At 44.0% G+C, this 22,177-nt stretch overlaps 1 protein-coding gene across 13 annotated transcripts in view; it reads left to right on the top strand.

Annotated features, from left to right (window-relative positions):
* The window catches only part of LOC111967587 (rap guanine nucleotide exchange factor 2), a 145,676-nt gene that overhangs the window by 61,764 nt on the left and 61,735 nt on the right, over window positions 1–22,177 (top strand). For 12 of the 13 annotated variants that reach the window (XM_070444795.1, XM_070444802.1, XM_070444804.1 and 9 more), the window contains exons 4-6: window positions 2,646–2,729; window positions 14,947–15,022; window positions 17,304–17,471. In XM_070444795.1, the coding sequence (XP_070300896.1) occupies window positions 2,646–2,729; window positions 14,947–15,022; window positions 17,304–17,471 (328 nt within the window). Of the gene's footprint in view, window positions 1–2,645; window positions 2,730–9,962; window positions 10,166–14,946; window positions 15,023–17,303; window positions 17,472–22,177 lie in introns of those variants that run through there. The other variant, XM_070444806.1, reaches the window with a different exon arrangement.

Below are 22,177 nucleotides of genomic sequence, written 5' to 3' on the forward strand. Positions count from 1 at the left end.
AGAACCATCCTCTCTGTGTGTCTGTCTGTGTGAGAGTTCAGACTGTGTGTGTGTGCACGTACATAGGCTTACGGTTGCAAAACAACAGGCTAGGTATTGCTCTGCTTCAGCCGTTATGGGCAGTCTAGCTGTGCGCCTGGTTCCTCTCTAGGTTTCTTCCTAGGTTCCAACCTTTCTAGGGAGTTTTTCCTAGACACCGTGCTTCTGCATTGCTTGCTGTTAGGGCTTTAGGCTGGGTTTCTGTACAGCACTATATGACATCGGCAAATGTAAAAAGGACTTTATAAATACATTTGATTGTGGATGAGAAGAATGTGCTTTTTGTTTCCTTAAATGCTCTTGCATCAACAACCTTTGACATGTTTGAGTCCTTTATGATGTAATGTGATTTGTGGATTCAAATAAATTATTTTAAAGTGTGTGTGTATATAGATGTACTTGTATGTTCACATGTGTGCATTTGTGCTCGTCTGTTTGTTTGGGCCTTCATTTGTCCCCATCTATCCCTCCTCTCTAAATGTGTGTGTGTGACACAAACCTTGGGCGTGCCATATTTGCCATGGATTGATTTCCTCCAGACTACCTCTCAGAGCCCTCCCCTGGTGGGACTTGGTGAACGCGCTGACCAATAGTTACACACGACTGGCCGATTTTAGCACTGGATTTAAAGGGAGTCCAATGGCAAGACGAGCACTTTAAAAGCACATGAAGCATGCACAGGGAGAGTCATGTCAGTATTGGGGTTAACAATATTCTGTACTAAGAACCATCATATCAAGCACACTTTAAATGCACAGTATATACACTGTACTGTAGTTTCGCAGACCCACCCCTTTAGAAATGGTGTCGGGTCATTGTTTTGCCTCTCCCTCCCCCAATCCCCCCCTCACTCCAACATAATTTGATCAACATAATTTCATAAGGAAGGGTGTGTCTGGTAAAAATATTGATGGTTAAACAATTGCCTCTCCAGCTTCTAACAGACCCTCGGCTCCTCTCCTACCACCTTTCATCCTGTCTCTAGATGCTTCCCGGTGGTTCAGGCTTGTTGTCGCCAAGTGCTTTTCCTACGAGCGTTTCCCAAAAAATGCACGTGACCCAGTTCAGTCGAGCCTTCATGGCGCATAAGACTTTCCTGTCTTTTTCTACTTTTTAGTTTTCTTTGCTCCTACTAGGAGCAAGGGAGCGCCTCTGCATGCCGGCGATGAATAATTGAACGTTTCATTTGCGACTGCGAGGGAGGAGAGGAGGACGATGAAGGGGGCAACGAGTGCATCAGAGGAAAGGAGGGGAAATGGAAGCCGAGGGATGGAGAGAGGAAGGAGGATTCACGCTGCGTCAGTACGGTGTCCTACACTCAGCCTCATTAGCTCCAGATTGAAGGTGTGGGGAGAAGGAAGGGGGAGAGGGGGACGGGGCGACTACTTTGTTTCTCAGAGAATCTCTGTGTGTGTGTGTGTGTACACGTACGTAGGCTTATCATATGTGGGCTTCAGATTGAAAAACAACTGGCTAGGTATTGCTCTGTTTCAGCCATTATGGGCAGCCTAGCTGTGTGGAGGTAAAGGTGGCTTTTGATTCCTTATGTGCTCTTGCATCAACGACCTTTGAAATGTTTGAGTCCTTTTCAGATGTGATTTGTGGATTCGAATAAAGTCTTTTAAAGTGTGTGTGTGTGTATCGATGTACTTGTATGTTCACATACTTGTGCACTTGAGTGTGCAATGTGCTCGTCTGTTTGTTTGGTCCTTCATTTGTCCCCATCTATCCCTCCCCTCTAAATGTGAGTGTGACACAAACCTTGGGCGTGCCATATTTGCCATCGATTGATTTCCTCCAGACTACCTCTCAGAGCCCTCCCCTGGTGGGACTTGGTGAACGCGCTGACCAATAGTTACACACGACTGGCCGATTTTTAGCACTGGATTTAAAGGGAGTCCAATGGCAAGACGAGCATTTTTAAAAGCACATGAACAATGCACAGCAGACTGTGCTTACTCTGAAGAACAGCAATAGCATGGTCTACTCTGTAGTTGCTGTAGGACTGAACTGTTACGACTGTTGTTATAGCATCACATGGTAGAGACTAGGGGACTAGGCCCATAGGAAGGTGAAAACCAGTGTCCATTGAACTGAGGTCTCGTGTGAACTCAAATGGCGAAGCCAAAATCCCCTCAAAATAAAGCCGTACCCATTCCTATGCTCCATTTAGAAGAAGGAACAACATTGTTGTCTGTACTGGTATTTCCTCCTAGATCTGCACTTCCTCATTATCAGTGGGCGGTTTTGTGTTGGAGCTATTGTTTGAATCGTTTTCTTGGCAAGCCATGGTTCTCTGTCGGAAAACCCTCTCATTGGACTATTGAATCCTCCCTCATTGGCTAGTGTACTGTAGTCCTCTGGTGCTTCTGGCTACTTTAAACTGCAAACCTGACCGTATTTTCACTGGAAATGCCAACTAGACGGTTTTGATTTGGAAGCTGGACAACTGTGTGTCATCGTCTATGTTGTCATAACTTGACAGCGAGCTGAACTGTTTAGGGTCAGTGTGAGTTTACTGTAGCATGCCGTCTGTGTTTTCACTTGGGTGTGGGCGGGTTTGGATATGTGATTCAAGTGTTCAATTCTCTCGTTCTCTTTCACAGCCCGGATGACGTTGGAAGCTGCTGGTTTATTCTACTGTCCGGGTCCGTCTTCATCAAGGAGTCCATGTTCCTGCCAAGAAGCAGGTACGAACGACAGCAAGTTGATACTCTGTAATCAAATTGTCCACCATTTTGTAATCATGTTTTTGACCCGAGGGTGTCTTATATTTGCCTGACGACGTATCCTGAATTTAATTTGGCTGCTCTATCGATCACTCCATACATCAGTGAACCTGCTATCCTAGAAGTTGTCTGTGCTGATGTCAACATTTTTGGGACCAGACACAATGGTTTGAATGTGTTCGCATTCGAGAAGTCGCCGGAAAGGAAGTAAATCCAGACTTATTTTGGAGAAGATACAGTTGAAGTCGGAAGTTTACATACACTTAGGTTGGAGTCATTAAAACTTGTTTTTCAACCACTCCACAAATTTCTTGTTAACAAACTATAGTTTTGGCAAGTCGGTTAGGACATCTACTTTGTGCATGATACAAGTCATTTTTCCAGCAATTGTTTACCGACAGATTATTTCACTTATAATTCACTGTATCACCATTCCAGTGGGTCAGAAGTTTACATACACTAAGTTGACTGTGCTTTTAATGGAAAATTCCAGAAAATCATGCCATGGCTTTAGAAGCTTCTGATAGTCTAATTGACATCATTTGAGTTAATTGGAGGTGTACCTGTTAATTAATGTATTTCAAGGCCCACCTTCAAAATCATTGCCTCTTTGCTTGACATTATGGGAAAATCAAAAGAAATCAGCCAAGACCTCAGAAAAATATTTGTGGACCTCCACAAGTCTGGTTCATCCTTGGGAGCAATTTCCAAACGCCTGAAGGTACTACGTTCATCTGTACAAACAATAGTATGCAAGTTTAAACACCATGGGACCACACAGCCGGCATACCGCTCAAGAAGGAGTCGCGTTCTGTCTCCTAGAGATGAACGTACTTTGGTTCGAAAAGTGCAAATCAATCCCAGAGCAACAGCAAAGGACCGTGTGAAGATGCTGGAGGAAACGGGTACAAAAGTATCTATATCCACAGTAAATCGAGTCCTATATCGACATAACCTGAAATGCCGCTCAGCAAGGAAGAACCCACTGCTCCAAAACCTCTATAAAAAAGCCCGACTATGGCTTGCAACTGCACATGGGGATAATGATCAAACTTTTTGGAGAAATGTCCTCCGATCTGATGAAGCAAAAATAGAACTGTTTGGCCATAATGACCATTATGTTTGGAGGGAAAAGGGGGATGCTTGCAAGCCGAGGAACACTATCCCAACCGTGAAGCACGAAGGTGGCAGCATCATGTTGTGGGGTTGCTTTGCTGCAGGAGGGACTGGTGCACTTCACAAAATAGATGTCATCATGAGGTAGGAAAATTATGTGGATATATTGAAGCAACATCTCAAGACATCAGTCAGGAAGTTAAAATTTGGTCGCAAATGGGTCTTCCAAATGGACAATAACCCCAAGCATACTTCCAAAGTTGTGGCAAAATGGCTCAAGGACAACAAAGTCAAGGTATTGGAGTGGCCATCACAAAGCCCTGACCTCAATCCTATAGAAAATGTGTGGGCAAAACTGAAGAAGCGTGTGCGAGCAAGGAGGCTTACCAACCTGACTCAGTTACATCAGCTCTGTCGGGAGGAATGGGCCAGAATTCACCCAACTTATTGTGGGAAGCTTGTGGAAGGCTACCCGAAACGTTTGACCCAAGTTCAACATTTGAAAGGCAATGCTACCCAATACACTCAATTAGTCTGTAAACTTCTGATTTCAGCTTTTATTTCTTTCATCACATTCCCAGTTGGTCAATCATTCTCTCTACTATTATTCTGACATTTCACACTCTTAAAATAAAGTGGTGATCCTAACTGACCTAAGACAGGGAATTTTTACTTGGATTAAATGTTAGGAATTGTGAAACTGAGTTTAAATGTATTTGGCTAAGGTGTATGTAAACTTCCGACTTCAACTGTATGTTAGTGGGTGTGACATTTTAGCTGGCGCAATGTGGATGAGTAGCCAGGCAAGTCTTATATCGGAGTAGGGCTATATGTGCAAGACTATAGGTGCAGACAAGTGAATAAAATGATGGCCAACACCTGAAATGTTCGTCCCCCGACTGAAATGTTGATCTGATCCAGTCTTTCACATGGCATTCACTTTCCCGACCTGTGGGCTTCTTGAAACAACGCTCCTCTATGTAACAGACTGGCAATACAAGGCGTATACAACAGTGACTTTAGAAGCTTAGCACTAATTATTCTCCCGGACCTCAGGGTCCAGTATCAGTCATACAACACTCATAGTGGAGCAACGCTTCCACAGAATGGCACAACGTAGGCCTATTGGGAAAAGTGTAAGGACTCAGACGGCGACTCCGCCTTTTTCCGTTTTTCAAGGTGAAAGTGTGCGAAGGATTTGAGGATATTGGCAGATTACACTTTAATGCTTGAGAGGCAACCACTAGGGAGAAGGGGTCTGAACATGTTTACTAAGCGAATGTTTCAGGCACCATGCAGAGATGCACTTAGTCATGCAGGAGGAGCTATATGGGTTGAATATTAGCCCACTTGTTTTCGGAAGTATGCTTTTTCATCCCAATCTTTACAAAACATGCAGTGAAAGACACTATATGTACATCTTGGGTACGTCTTGGAATTACTAGTGTATGTGTGCACTTTAATAATTTGTGAGTCATGTGTTTTGCTTGGTCAGTATGCATTGCGTGCACGCAACTCTCAAATATACAGACCCACAAACTCTCCATAACAGCCAACCAACATATGGCTCTCGTCCAAAGCAAGATTGACTGACACGTTTTTGATGACCCACAATATAAATTATCCGCTCATCAATCTGATTGTAGGTCGCAAGAGGTCATGGCACGATAAGTCATCACCACAGTTACCGTGTGACCTTACACGCCTTCATAGGCCAGGAACCAGCCAATCAGCGTTCGGGTACTGCATCAAGCCAGTCCATTAACATGGTACCGGCGAGGGCGACAGTATTGGTTGTGACACGATGAACTTGAATAGACCCCCGATGGGAGTTCCTGGAGCTTTTAAAGACTAGGTGAAGTGGGCCCCACTAGGGCTGTGGCGGTTGTCCTGATGTTAGATCCTGATTTGGCTATGCCATATGGCTGTGGGCTACACTAGTTCATTTAGCAGACAAGATTTGCGTAGAATTCCGTGGCGTTTTATGTGAAGAATACAATTGAACAAAGCTGAATAAAATAGAATGGATATTGCGCCTTTTTCTGTTGAGTGGTTAAACAAGAAAATAGGTACTCCTATATGCTTAATTTTGTTATTAATGTAACTTTAGCTGACGCAAAAGATCAGAACGTATAGCTTAAAATGTTGATCAAATATTCAGACATTTTTTTCACATAGCCGCTGAAATGCGCACACTGCAGTAGGCTTTAAGCGCAAATGTTCCCTTAGCGGGATAACACCATTATCAATCAAAACTGACCACCAATGCAAATATGCATGTAAAGCTTTTGTTATGGTGAAAATGATCTTCCCCAACCTTGAAACTCACGCATTGCATACCAGTTATGGTATGCCAGTTACGCTCCCCTCCCGTTGTAAAGCGGGTACATGTGCTTCATTTTAAGAAGTTATTTGGCCACTTTAGTTGTGATACAAACCTTATCAAAACATACAGGCCTATGGGCTTGGCTACATGAGGTGTGCGTGACTATGATTAGAAAAAGTCACAAAAAAAGGCATTGTTTCTTGCCTTTTAAAGTGGGTGTCATTCACAAGTGATAATATATAATTCACAAGTGATAGGCTAATATTGTCACCCATCAGACTATTCTTGATTTAATCTTGTCTTTACATATACTAAATAATGTATGTGTGAAATGAGTTTGATTTAGAATGGACCATTATCATGCACCTGTATCGAAACAGGGGCAGGGGGGAAAATACATGTCATCTCTGCACTTAAATAGTGAATGGAGGACGCTTTTCCTGTGGTCCATTTTCATGCCAGCCAGATAGTCTATACTCCTGTTGTAAAGATAAGCAATGTGCTTAATATTAGGAAAGTTGAGAAATAAATATAGTAGGCCTAGCCTATAGGATCCTTCTCTTTCTAAGAGGCCATCACTCTGTTTTCTCGCGCAATTGTATAGCCTGTAGAAATGTTGCGCAACATGAGCTCATGGGCTGTCATGAAGTGTTTTGATTCGATTTTCGATTACATTGGCATCGATGTCAGAGTGATTAGAGGGACAATAGAGTGCTGAGTACCAGGCAGTTAGCAAGTTTGGTAGGCTACTAATGACCATCAGCAGCAGCAGAGCTTGGAGAAGCCTAATAACCGTGACTAAACGGCCACGTGGAACTTGACTGCCTTCATGACTCATGACCACCGGTGTGGCGGTAATACAGTCCACCGCAACAGCCCTAGGCCCCACTCTTCATTTCAACACCACCAGGCATGTTGGAAGAAGCTGATATGACTTCAGTCTCTCTTGTTCTCTCAATCTGGGTCTCTCGCTCTTGCTCTCACACTTACTCGCTCTATCCAGTTTCCCCTCTCACTCAATCGCTCACTCTCATTCACGCTCTCCTCTCATTTACACCTTCATTCTCTCTTACTCTTTCATGTTCTCTTGCTTTATCGCTCACTCTCATTTACACCTTCCTCTCATTTACACCTTCATTCTCTCTTACTCTTTCATGTTGTCTCGCTTTATCTCTCTCTCTTTCTGTGTGTCTCTCTCTCTCTCTCTCTCTCTCTCTCTCTGTCTGTGTCTCTCTCCCTTTCTCTGGATGTGTCTCTCTCCCTCTCTCTGTGTCTGGGTCTGTCTCTCTCGCTCTCTCTCTCTCTCTCTCTCTCTCTCTCTCTCTCGCTCTCTCTCTCTCAGAAGGAAGGATGACTCAGACAGTCATTAAATGAAGAATCACAAGAGCAGTCTGCCCTATCTAAATGAGGGTGAAATTAAAGACAAAGAATAATTTGTTTGGGTATAAATAGTATGTTCTAAATGTTTTGGCTGGCATACATTTCGACACGTGCAAATGTCAAAAGCGTCAATCTTTTTCTGTTTTAGAAAAAGTAAAGGTTGAGTAATGTTGACTTGTACAAGCGCTGGGGGTTTTATGTTTCCCTGATGCCCACTCCACTTCCGTCCAAACCTTGAATCTCTTGCTAAATCGCTCATTTAATATTTGTAGCCTTTCATTTCTTTTAGGAGGTAACGGTTTGAGCATCTCCATTTAGGATTAACTTTGTGTATCTTGATTAACATAACACAGTTTGCCAGCAGAGCTAGAAATGGTTAATGGATGCAGTGCCCTATATTAACCCTTTATGGATCACATTTCCCCTTCGATTTGTCGTCACTTCCCCATATTATCACCTGAACTTAGCAAACCACCCACACTTTGTTTGATAGGAATGTAAACCTTATCGTGTGTAACTGACTCCTGCCCACAAGGCTCTGGTCAAATATAGTGTACTCAATAGGGAAAAGGGTGCCATTTGGGACACAACCCTTTACTCACTGTAACCGGAGTCATTTCCTATTGAGAACCGGTCGCGCCTTTGTCCGATGAACTTCTGTAAAGCCTCTGAAAGACATACAATGACAAGTCTGTGACAGAAGAACGGACTTGGCACATTCATCCAGTTTTGCTGTTGTGGGAGTTGCATAATAACTTGACCATTGGAACAATTTTTACATTTTTAAATTGTTACTCACTAAGGCAATGTTGTTGCCCAACCCTTGTTTTGAGGTACTTTTATACAGTATATATAGTGTATGTGGACGCCTTCAAATTAGTGGGTTCGGCTATTTCAGCCGTACCCGTTGCTGACAGGTGTATAAAATTGCACACAGCCATGCAATCTCCATTGACAAACATTGGCAGTAGAATGGCCTTACTGAAGTGCTCCGTGACTTTCAACATGGCACTGTCATAGGATGCCACCTTTCCAGTTCATCAAATTTCTGCACTGCTGGAGCTGCCCCGGTCAACTGTATGTGCTGTTATTGTGAAGTGGAAATGTCTAGGAGCAACAACGGCTCAGCCGCGATGTGGTAGGCCATCACATGCTCACAGAACAGGACCACCGAGTGCGGACTGTCCTCAGTTGCAACACTCACCACCGAAATCCAAACTGCCTCTGGGAACAACGTCAGAACAAAAAAAAAATTGCGGGATTTTCATGAAATGTGTTTCCATGGCCAAGCAGCCGCTCACAAGCCTAAGATCACCATGCACAATGCCAAGCGTCTACTGGAGTGGTGTAAAGCTCGCTGCCATTGGATTCTGGAGCAGTGGAAACGTGTTCTCTGGAGTGATGAATCACACTTCATCTGGCAGTCCGAAGGATGAATCTGGGTTTGGGGGATGCCAGGAGAACGCTACCTGCCCCAATGCATAGTGCCAACTGTAAAGTTTTGAGGAGGAATAATTCTCTGGGGCTATTTTTCATGTTTCGGGCTAGGCCCCTTAGTTCCAGTGAAGGCAAATCTTAATGCTACAGCATACAATGACATTCTAGCTGATTCTGTGCTTCCAACTTTGTGGCAACAGTTTGTGGAAAGTCCTTTCCTGTTTCAGCATGACAATGCCCCCGTGCACAAAGTGAGGTCCATACAGAAATAATTTGTCGATCGGTGTGGAAGAACTTGACTGGCCTGCACAGAGCCCTGACCTCAACCCCATTGAACACTTTTGGGATGAATTGGAACGCCGACTGTGAGCCAGGCCTAATCACATTCTCTTGTGGCTGAATGAAAGCAAGTCCCCGCAGCAATGTTCCATCATCTAGTGGAAAGCCTTCCCAGGAGAGTGGAGGCTGTCATAGCAGCGAAAGGGTGGGCCAGTTCCATATTAATGCCCATCATTTTGGAATGAGATGTTCGAGCAGGTGTCCACATACTTTTGGTAATGTAGTGAACTTAATTTGCTATTTGTCACCACACAACCTGCATTACTATTAGCAAGCTTGTTGATTTCAACCAGTGAATCAAAACCTGATTGTGGGTTAAACACTTGGTTAAGACAAAAACCAGGACCAAAACAGTGCTGTATTGCACAATACACTCGTAGGGTTCATGTGAACGGTCTGCAGGGTGTGGGGGGAGCAAGGGTCACCATCTAACTTTCACTCCCACCACCCCACGCCTGGCCAAACTCCTGGTTTGTCTGCTCCCAGCCCTGCAGGAAGTGAGCCGTGCTCTGGTAGGTTGTAGCTGAAATGAAGTGAGCTGTGCTCTGGAATGTTGGCTGTCCGCACAGCGTAGCCAGAAAGAGGCAGAGACAGAAGCTTCCACACACACCCTCTGACACACTCACTCAAACACCAGCACGAGGGTGCGACTGCAAGCGGAGCGAAATGCTGGGATTGATCAGAACTTCCTGAACTGGATATAGCTACACTTCTAGGACTAGTTCTAGGCTGAGGAAGGATTTTGAGGAAGTTGATATACTACCAAGTGTCAACCCTCTGACAAGTTTATAACCAAGGGGTAAGTATCCATTGAGCTTTTCTTAAGCACTGGGTGTGAATCTGTGAAAGCATGTTTTCCCCAGGAGTAACAGCGTATGGTAGCACAGTAGAAAGGTGATAGATGAAATGTTGACTTCTCCAGCAAGGGAGCTGGTAGCTATAAAACATTTGAGTATATGAAAGACGTCAGGAATGCAAGGGATCTCTTTTAATGTTTATTTTGGTATGGTTAGCGAGCAAACTGTTCCGCCAGTTCAGCTCACAAGAGAGACTTGTTAGGTCGAGAAGGTTATACATCAGTTTGAAAACTTGGAGAGGGAAACTGACTAAATGTACCCTTATACCTTCGAGTATGTTTGGGAAATGTGTGTGTTGACTTGGCTGTAGGCATGATTTGATGTTTCTGTTCCTGAGGCACTCGACTGTATTTCGGCACCATTCAAGCATCGTCAAGTCATATTTCGGGAAGCGAAAGTCACAAGTCACTCGTGAATTCTTTGCTGGGATGTCAGCGGCTATTTCCAGTTCAGGACGTCTGTGTGCCCGAACATTATTTGTTTGTGTTGGAAGGGCAAAAAGTAACCTGACTCTCAGCACCTTTTGATGCCCTCGAACCAACTTTCTTTTTACCCGTTGGTTGGTTGGATTCTATAAACCATTCCTTTCCCGGTCGTGTTTTCAAAGGCGCTCCTTCTGCCCACCTCCTTTGGCTTCACCACCTCCAAGCACAAAAAGTGTTGTATATCCAGGGGTTTAATCTTTGTCTGGCTTATGGGCCATGGATGATTTTTTTAAAAGCCATTCCACCCTGGCTCTCAGCCCTCCCTGTCTCCTGGTTAAAGGGCTTAGCTGAGTGTGGAGACCCCATTGTAGGATCAGTTCACACAGTCCAGGGCAGGGGTTTTGATGTGACCCAACCTGCCAGGGAGTCTCTGTGTAGCTTGGGGGCCACAGACGGGGGGCCGGCGATGTGTGTGTGTGGAATGGCATGGAATGACATTCCAGGCGCCCAGGGTGTTGTGTAACGCGGGAATGCCAAATAGAGGCCGCCGGAGCGGGGGAGATGATGTCCGTCAACATGCCGGGAGAATTCCTACGCACCAAGGCTAATAAAGGGACTAGTAGTGCTCTGGCATGCAGGGAATGATAATGATAGCCAGAGCACAATGGAGTCCTATCTCATATTTACACTGCGTCAGTGTTTGAACAGACGCTTACAGTCAGTCACTTACAGCTAGACAGTCGGCTCACACACACGGGCCACATTCTAACATAGGAAACGTGTGTGTGTAAACCAAACGTTGTTAGCACTAACCTACTACAACTGAGACTGGAGTGCTTCTCAGTTTTCTAATAAAAAAAAACATTTTCTATGTAATCCTTGATTTTCACATAATGCTTAATCACATCCCGTCCTTTACATGTGACAAGTTATGAACCTGTGTCATGTCTTCACAGCTTATCGAATTCTTAACCTCCTATTGTTTCTATCTTCTTATTTACATTCCCGAAGAGCAAACACAGCATTGTTATGACTGGTCTGGCCAGGTGGGGAAAGTAGTAGCGGATTGACCCCTAAACAAGTCCCACATCCATAATCCATTCTTAGTATCTCATAGCATTTGCAGTGCGGAAAGAACGCTATGAAATGGCGTGTCAGAGTACTTATGGAAAGGGTAGGGCATGATTGAACACTCCATTTGGTGTTCTCCCATTATGGCGTAGTGTGTGTGTGTGGGGGCCACAGCTAATAGTGCATTAAGCTGCAGCTCAGTCAGTCACATGACCAGTGATGTCAAACAGTAATGATTGGCGTTAACCCCACACAGCTTAACACACTCAACATACAATAGCCCTGCACATCATTTCTCCTTTAGAACAAGTTTTAATATGCTTTTGTGACACATTCTTGTCACCCATCAAATGTAACCTTGAAATGCTAAATACTAGCATTTAGGATTAATGGGAACAAACAGGAATATGAAGGGAACATTGAGAGGGTCACACGCTTGGAAGAAAAAAACTTTGGCGTGGCAACTGCAGAACTGACAGAGAAAAAAATGGAGTGATGGAGGGAGGGAATACTAAATCTCAGTCAGGTGAAGGCTAGCGAGGCACATGGCTTGAGAAAGAGAGCGAGAGGGGTGGGTAGGGGGAGGTGTAGGCCTATTTCCCTGAGGGGTGCGCACCGATAGACTGCAAGCCAGACGAAGGCCGCCCGGCAACATGTCGCCATGGGCCGAGGTCTCTAAAACATTTGAGAAATGCCTGGCCCGAGGTCCTTACCTGTCAGACCGGACTGTGTTGCTGGGGGCTATGATGGATGGGCGTACTGGCCTTGATGCAGTTAGCCGCTGCACTAAACGATTTATGAGGATTGAGAGACTATGGGTGTAATGGTGAATAGTTAGCCCAGCTCTTGATCTCAAAACACCCTAATGACAGAATTAATGGAGTTATGAGTTTTAATTAATGGACCATAAATTAATTGAATGGGTGGTAATTCTTTGGTCATTATTTTGTACCTAATTGACAGGCATCTGTTATTAGAGTGTAACATGCACCATTGCATAATCCAGGTTGGATTAAAGCAGAGGTTCCCAAAATTTCTTGGCTGATGACCCCATTTTGATATTTTCGAAAATTCTCGCGACCCATAACCATGTGGGGGAAAAAGTATCTAAATAACAGCCAATGTTAACTTTTTTATTTGGCGCTATGGCAGTCATTTGAAAAACATTGTTTCTGACTGTCTTCCCAACTCACCATCACATACTTTTAATGTGGTGCTATGACAGTCAATTGCAAATGAGTCTGACGTATAATATCTAATGAGATGGGTGTACTTGACGCATGTCGCATCGGAGTTTCTCAAAGTCAGGGGGTGTGGTCGGCAGTGAGCACCTCATCTCTGCTATCACATTCAACCTGAATCGATATTTCGTTTTATTGCAGACGAGAACACTGAATCCAGCTTCACACAGTTATGAGCTGTCGAAAGGGTGCCGTGAGTTTTATGGTGCTTTCACTACAACTGGGAACTCAGGAAAAATACGATGTCAAATTATGACGTCCGTGATCTTCAGGTCCGGAAAGTCGGAGCTCGAGAAAGGCCTGAGTTCCCGAGTTGAATGACCTTTCAAAACTATTTTTCACAGTCAGTTATTATATATTTTTTTTAGTACCCAGTTGTCTTGAACGCACTGAAGTTGGAAGTCTGAGATTTCCGAGTTCCCAGTTGTCTTGAACGTGGCACTAATGCTCAGAGGGAGACGGCAGGATATTCCCTTTGAGTCAGAAACCGTAACTCCTCCATAGTGACCCATGAATGAGAGTTGTTAAGTCAGAGTTTTGTCTTGATTGCTCGCAATAGCATGAATTCTTTATTTACCAGGGTTATCGGACAAAGGTATTGTGAGTTTCTGTGCCTCTGCCTCCCCACACATTTTCACTGTATCAATTGCGGCCGGTAATATCAAAGTCTGCAATAGTGTGTGGTTTCATAGAGTAGTGGGCGTAGCCATTCAATGTGGGAATGATTCAAGTGCAATGGTCAAGTCCAGGCCTTCCCCATGATCTGAGGGCGCTCTCTGGTTTAATTTTCTTTTAGATTTTCATCATTTTCATTTTTAGATTAAGGTAAACCACATTACGATGATTTTGAGATACAAAGACTATCATTTATTGATATATATATTACACACACACACACACACACACACACACACACACACACACACACACACACACACACACACACACACACACACACACACACACAGTACCAGTCAAAAGTTTGGGCACACCTACTAAGGGTTTTTATTTTTTACTTTTTTCTACATTTTAGAATAGTAGTGAAGCCCTCAAAACTATGAAATACATATGGAATCATGTAGTTACCAAAAGAGTGTTAAACAAATCAAAATATATTTTAGATTCTTCAAAGTGGCCACCCTTTGCCTTGACAGCTTTGCCTACTCTTTGCTTTGTCTCATTATTCTACAATGTAGAAAATAGTACAAATATAAACTGGTACTGTGTTTGTGTGTTGTATGTATATATTTTTGGGGGGGCGATTTTGGAAGTTCTTCCATAACCCCTAGTTTGGGAGCCGCTGGATTAAGGATAGGCTGCCATCAGTAGAAGGTTTTGTAAATATGATGCCGTTTGCAACACAACTTGGTGGTGAAATGGCAAGAATAATGGCTTCTGCACAGCATATAAAAAATATATTCAAAACTGGTGGATGTTTCTCAGACCACTATTTGAACATTCTCTGTGACTAGAGTTTATGTTGAAGACATAATCACATCAGTTTGGGGGGTCACATCAACACACATTTTGGTGTTGGTCATTTTGTAAATATGGCACAAGGGAGCCCTTGACTCAAATGTGGGTCTGAATGCATCATACAATGCTTGCAGTCTTGAATCTTCATCCAGCCCCAAGTTTTTTTTAAAGTTTTTTTTTCTAATTTACCCTACTCATGATTTCCATGGCTGCTGCCCCATTTCAAGACTTTTGGTTTTTCCACTTCAATATTCTACACCACTACTCACTGGAGAGCACATATACTGTACAGCCTGTGATGTCACCAAGTGGACTTTTCCACTTGTGGTGTATTTCTGTGGTGTATTTTTACTCTGAGGAACTTTAGAGTGAATCTTCGTCTGTCTGTTCCATCGTTGGAACAAGATTTCCAGATTGAATCCCAGTGATGCCAAGTGAACGGTATTAAAAGTGCCTTTTCCTGCCTTAAACTCTTCTTTCTTCTCTCTCTCCTTTGCTCCCCATCACCAGTTTTGGAAAGCGTTCTGCGGGGAGCCTGAGACGCGGATGCGAGTGCATCGTTCTGGAACCTTKCGAGATGATTGTGGTGAGTCCTGCCGCCATTGCCAACTTTACCACAGTGGCGTCACATCAGGCAACAGCACACCACACTCACTTCATATACTGATGTACTGGGACGGGTGGTTTACAGAAGATGCGACTTAGGGCTTAGGACTTATAGGGACATGGCTTAGCAATGACCTAGCATGTTTTGAGGACTTTTACACCCCACCTAATTTAGGTGCCTAGATTTTAGGTCTACTTAATGGCCTTTATTCTTTATTTATTGTGGACCAACAAGTAATGCTAGTGCTTCACTTGACATGCATACATTCAGCTATAGTACTTGCAGATGTTTTATTGTTCACTGCGAGCTCGAATACTTGGCTAAATGTAATGAATATAATAAAGTATTCTTCAGTAATTTCCAGTCAGTGATATATAAGGCTACAGTCAGTGATAGAACGTTTGACAGAGTTTTATGGTGACATCAAATGTTGGCACAGACCTTATAAAAAGCAAAGTTGAAAACCAATCAGTCCAGCTTTACCAGGGTATAAAAGTAGCAACACAACACAATCTGCTGTCGAACAGGAGACCTTGGAGGTGTGCTATATCTTTTTAGATATATAAGCCCACTGTCCTTTTCTCTCTCTGACGTGTGCGAGCACACACCACACATAATCACCCTCACACATAACCAATCACACACCACACAATCACACTCGCACGTAATCAATCACACACACATAATCAAGCGCGTACACAGACACACACATACTACAATTTGACACAGATTCTATCGCCTAAAAATTGCTCCGTTTTGAATAGAGCAATCATACCTAACCAGTTACGTCATGTTACTGTTAATCGCCAACTGTCCTACAGTATGGCTGCCACAAAGATCGTCTCTGTAATCATAGTGTCCTATGAGTGTCTCCAATAATAATTGTATAGATGGCACCTTTTTGTTAAATGTGGCTCCAACCGCTAAGCTTCAGCTTTTCTAATAGCCTTCTCTCCTCCTCTCTGTCCTACTGTTGATCATTACTACTTCCTGGTGTAGCCGCAGCTATTATGGGCGCAACAAGCAGCCTATAATTACTGGGAGAAGGGCTTCGGGGTGCTATGATACTAAGACACCAGCAGCTCTCGCTCTTAAGCCCCCAGTCTCCAACACATACTACAAGCGATATACGCAAGATACTGAAACTGATGCACACGCAAACCAAAATCATACTCGCACACAGACACATGCGCTCAAACCGATACATACACACATATGCACAGTCAACACACACCCACACACACACACTGAAACTGATTGACACACTCAAACCAAACTGATACGCACATCACATGCACTCTCGCTCCTCTCTCAAACACAACTCTCTCTCATCCGCCACAGCTCCCCTGCCGTTGCCATAGCAGCAGTTGGTACGGCAGAGAGAGAGGTAGAGAGATTTTATGTGTAATCCCAAAGGCTGAGTGCTGTGAAATGCGAAGCCGCAGTGAAGAAGCTTGTGAGGGAGGAGAGTGTGCCAACTGTAAACGCCTTAAATGTGTCATTCTAGCACCAGGCCTATTTCATCAGGCTACTACACTTGACTGTTAAGTATTAAGTCGTTGAAATGCATTTTGTGAGCAGAGAAAAGATGTTGCTGCAATATTTTGCAGGCAAACATGTAGTACGTGTATTTCTGTCTTCTGATGGCCGATGCCTTGTGACTCGCTTTCTCCTCAACCTCAAGTTGTACTCATAATTTGAGGCCAATTGTGACATTATCCCTTATTACGACGGTCATTTTGAGCCATTTCATGGGACTGTGACTCCCGAAGGTGATCGACGGCAGGAGCAGTGTGATCATAAGGGAGGGAGGGCAGCATCTGACTGAATGACTGAACTCAAGACTGAATGACTAAATCTGAATCACATCAGGGCAAGGGGCCGGTATGTCTCCCTTTCTCCATCTCTCCTTCCATCTCCCTCTGTTTGTCTCCCCTCTATCTTCTTTTCTTCCTCTCGCTCTCTCCATCCCTCTCTTGATCTCTTCCTCTATTTTATCCCTCTTCCTTTCACACGCTTGCCTTGCCAATTCATTATGTACCTCTCTCACACACCTCCCTCTCTCTCGTTCCCCCTCTCCTGGAGTTGTGATAGCTTCCTTTGATGTCGGAGGGGAGTGTTGAGGCCCAGCCCACACACGCTGCAATTTTTACGCAGTGAGAGGGGCGGGAAGAGGGGGAGGGAGGAGGAGGAGGAGGAGGGGGGGGTTGAGGAAAATAAGACAGTCACTCCTTCCTTTCCTCCTACCCGATTTCCCCAGGTGGACTATATGGATGAAAATGAGGAGTACTTCCAGCGGCAAGCATCGCATCGACAGTCCCGCCGGAGGTTCCGCAAGATCAACCAGAAGGGCGAGCGGCAGACCATCATCGACACGGTGGACCCGTACCCCACCGGCAAGCCGCCCATAGCCAGGGGATACCATACGGTGAGTCACCATCTAGCTACCTGGCTCCTCCTGTTTAGTTAGTAACTAGGCTGTTTTGTGTTGCTGGACACTCGTGGTGTGAAAATGGAGTGTCCAGTTTGTGTAGTTTGAGTTTCTGTGTTGGCCTAACATACTCCTTACCTTGCCTCCACTTGTGTCGGCTAACATAGTCCTTGTCTAAGCTTGTTGGACGCTTACCTGTGTAGCCTACTAGTTTGTACCTTATACCCTGGTCTGTGTAGCCTACTAGTTAGTACCTTATACCCTGGTCTGTGTAGCCTACTAGTTGTACGCTTATCACTGGTCTGTGTAGCCTACTAGTTGTACTTATACCTGGTCTGTGTAGCCTACTAGTTTGTACCTTATACCCTGGTCTGTGTAGCCTACTAGTTAGTACCTTATACCCTGGTCTGTGTAGCCTACTAGTTAGTACCTTATACCCTGGTCTGTGTAGCCTACTAGTTAGTACCTTATACCCTGGTCTGTGTAGCCTACTAGTTAGTACCTTATACCCTGGTCTGTGTACTAGTTTTGTACCTTATACCTGGTCTGTGTACCTACTAGTTAGTACCTTATACCCTGGTCTGTGTAGCCTACTAGTTAGTACCTTATACCCTGGTCTGTGTAGCCTACTAGTTAGTACCTTACATGTATACCCTGATCTGTGTGCACCCTTGTTTCTACTTTGCTGTGCTCTATAGTTACGTTGTTGTCAATGTACCGTGTTCGCTGTAGGCTTGCTGTGCCTTGTTTCACCATTATATTATTATTCTACCCTTCTGGGTACCTGTACTCAAAATGCATTGTTCATGCTGTGCACCCTTTTGCTATCCTCGCTGTAGGCTACCGTGTATACCTTTCTCTACTCGACTATTGTGCACCATTTGCTACAACCTCACTGTCTGACCTTAATAGACTATATATAGGTTATACCCTCCTGTGTCATCTTTGGGCCCTTTTTTCTAGAACTTGCATCTTTCCTTCACCCCATAACCACTGTGTCCCCTATTGCTCCAGGCGGTGTCAGGGTGGTTGTTATTCTACACCGTGTAGCTCGAGGAGTTCCATGTAGTTGAAGGGAGAAGCTGTGTTGAGTCACCCACCAGGGGTTGATGTGGATGGTAATTGTAGAGCCAGCTGGTTTCTCCAGCGAAATCAGCAGGAGCATGACTGGAAAGGAGGGAAGAGGAGAGTGAAGAGAACAGTCTGTGTGGAAGAGAGAACAGGGGTCCTTTTCATCATGTAGTCCCAAAGCTGTGCCTATCTTTATGCAAACCCCTCCCCCCCAAATATTCTAAAAAGGCAGCATGTGTGGAGATGGAGAGTCTCTCTTATTTTCCAATGGAGCACACCACAGTCCACTGAGGTGGCCACAGCAGTGCCCGAGATGGGTCCTAAAGTGTGTTCCGTTCATGGGAACCCATGTTCACTATAATGAAGGGTTCACTAATGAAGTATACAGTACAATCACGTGAACACACCCCATATTGCTATTCATGGGAACCCATGTTCACTCATGATGTGAACACACCCCATGCCCCATGTTATTTTTCATGAGCCCCAGTTCTGCCCTATTTCAACCCATTCCTCCTATTTCTGCAATTCCGAAGGGAGGATGGTGTCAACGAGAGTACCCCGGCTCTTTTGGAACACATTGGAATAATCTGGGTTTGCCGTACAAAGCGGAAACGCGCCGGACGTCATCCACCCCCCCCCAACACCGCCCCCTAATTTTAGACTGGCTTTGGTTTTTACATAAAAGGATACCCTGAACTTTCTCATGGCCTGACGACGCCTGTCACAAAATTCTAGTTCTCCGCAGAGGCCCTGTGGGAAGAATAAGTGGGGTGCCATGGTAACAAGTAGTCCCAAGTGGAGTGGAGTGCACTTGAAGTACAGCAGTGCGTAGAGGGAATAACTTCAGTTGAGACTATACTGCTGAGCGCATAGGGGGAAAGCTTGGATGGGCTTGGATGTTAAGATGACATGTAGCACGCTAATCTCCCGCATTTGGAATGCCAGGCTGCGCCGGGATTTTCCTTCTCAAAACCCTAAGGCGCATTTAGAGGTGAAAAATGCGCCAGGGAGATACTTTTGGCAGAGGAATAGAGAGAGCAGTGTAACATGCCAAAAGCTTGGGTTTGTCTTCGTAACTCAAATGTACGTCCCTTTAAATCTCACTTGGTAGACATTCAGAATAGGTGTTTTGCATGGACATTGGTCTTGTGTATTGTAAGAACATTTTGTGGTGATATCCCATTTACAGCAAGGGGTCTTTCATTCAAGGTATCGATCTACCTATGATGACACCGATCCAAATATATCTCCTCTGTCTCTACTTTCAAATTTTTTTCTCCAACAAAATATATATTGCCAATCATCTATGGTTGATAGGAACGTGCTTTATTGAAAACAATATACAGGACACTCGCTTTAAGTGTGGGCCTTCCTTCAGTGGGGTCCATCCCCATTGAACGCCCTCTAAGCAAAGAGATGGTCCCCAAGCCTTTGTTCCCCCCACCGTAGACCTGAAGTGATGGGATGTGACCAACAGCTACTGTCTTAATAAATTATAACAGGTATACTGCCAATGGCATGCTAACCTAGCACTGGTGGTCTCCTTGGGACGTCTGGTTCTGTGTGTAGCCCAATGTCCTGGTCTTCCCCTGAAAAAGACACTCCCAAGGGTAAATACGTCATTAAATAATGGATAGTTGTCACTTGCCAGACATCCATTTTTACCTCAGAAAGCAAAAATGATCTGGTGCTTCACCAAATGAAAAGCCTAGAATAGCCCGGCTCTCACATGAGGCTAAGGCTAATAGCTTCAAAGGCAGAAAGCAAGCTACTGAAACAATAGCAATGCTAAAGGACAAGTTCCAAATGAAAAATGCAGTTAAACAGACTTAAAAATGGACGTCAAGTCAGCCATTGTGGTTTAGACGATCTGTGAGCCCTGCAGCCGACGCGATCAGACATCTTAGAATGCATCACACACCACCCGCACGCGCTCAGACGAGGTCGGCCACACTGACTGAGCCCCTTCTTTCCTCAGAATGGGCACCACCTATTCAGGCTGGCTCTTTTTATCCTTTTTCATCTTGTCCCTCTTTCTCTTGGTTTCTTTATTTCTTTCATGGTGTGGTAAAATTAATGTCAATTTAGAGTCTGTCAACAGTGTGGTTAGATCATGGTTGCCAGGTCCAGTTAACATTTCCATAACAATGACCACTCAACCTGCCGAAAAGGCCTGAAAACGAGTAAAACATTTTTTTATTTTTTTATTTGCCGCAGTAAGGGAGGAGTTTCCATATTTATACAATAAACCCTTTTTCCATAACATCAAGCCAATTAAGAAGGAATATCGACGTAACTTGTAATGACGTTAGTAGTGTTTATCAAAATATTATGATGTCACCATAATAAAGGAATTTGAGTATGTCAACAAACAAAAAAACATATTAAACTCGCCAGATCATTTTCCATCAATGGATGTCGGTTTAACTCGTTTGACTGCTATGATTAAGCAATAAGGCGCGAGGGGTTATGGTATATGGGCAATATACCATGGCTAAGGGCTGTTGTTCTTAAGCATGACACAATGTGGAGTGTCTAAATTTAGCCGTTGCTATTATAAGATGTGTTAGAAACGTTATTAGAACATCAAAAATAAATGTTTTGTCATACCCCTGGTATATGGTCTGTAATTCCACAGCTTTCAGCCAGTCCGCATTTGGGGCTCAAACCCAGTTTATAATTAAGCAATAAGGACCGAGGAGGGGTATGTGGCTGTTCTTATGCACGACGGAACAGGGGGGTGCCTGGATACAGCCCTTAGAGGTGGTATATTGGCCATATGCCACAAACCCCAGAGGTGCCTTATTGCTATTATAAACTGGTTACAAATGTAATTAGAACAGTAAAAATACTTTAATATCCGTAGTATACAGTCTTATATACCAACCACCCAGTTTATAATTAAAAATATAACCTTTTGGCAGAATTACCATGATTCCATGTGCTACCTGCACTAGCAACACTCAAAGCTCAGTAACATATTTCAACCCAAAATCTGCATTCAGGGCTCAAATCACATAGTTTATAATTGTAAATAAATCCCTTTTGCAATAGGAACAATAGAAAAATCCAACAGGAGAGTTTGAGTGATGAAAGTTGGACAGAGGATCTCAATCTGTGTGCAAGAAACACTTGGACAAACTTTAAAAAAAACAAATGTTAGTCTATTTTCTGGCAATTGTGCCGTTATTATGTGCCAGATGTTAAGACTGCAAACAGTTATAAATGGCCCATTTGTGAGGTTGACTTGTCATTTCAATAGGCATAGGCTACAGACTAAAACCCCCGTGCTTCGCGGTTCTTCGGCTTGCAAGCCTCCCCCTTTTTCCTCCAAACAATTCTATTTATGTTTCATCAGACCAGAGGACATTTCTCCAAAAAGTACAGTCTTTGTCCCCAAGTGCAGTTGCAAACTGTAGTCTGGCTTTTTTTATTGCAGTTTTGGAGCAGTGGCTTCTTCCTTGCTGAGGGGCCTTTCAGCTTGTGCTGATATAGGACTCGTTTTACTGTGGATATAGATACCTTTGTACCTGTTTCCTCCAGCATCTTCACAAGGTCCTTTGCTGTTGTTCTGGGATTGATTTGCACTTTTCGCACCAAAATACGTTAATCTCTAGGAGACAGAACGC

The sequence above is a fragment of the Salvelinus sp. IW2-2015 genome, linkage group LG8, assembly GCF_002910315.2.
Source record: "Salvelinus sp. IW2-2015 linkage group LG8, ASM291031v2, whole genome shotgun sequence".
Classification (NCBI taxonomy): domain Eukaryota; kingdom Metazoa; phylum Chordata; class Actinopteri; order Salmoniformes; family Salmonidae; genus Salvelinus; species Salvelinus sp. IW2-2015.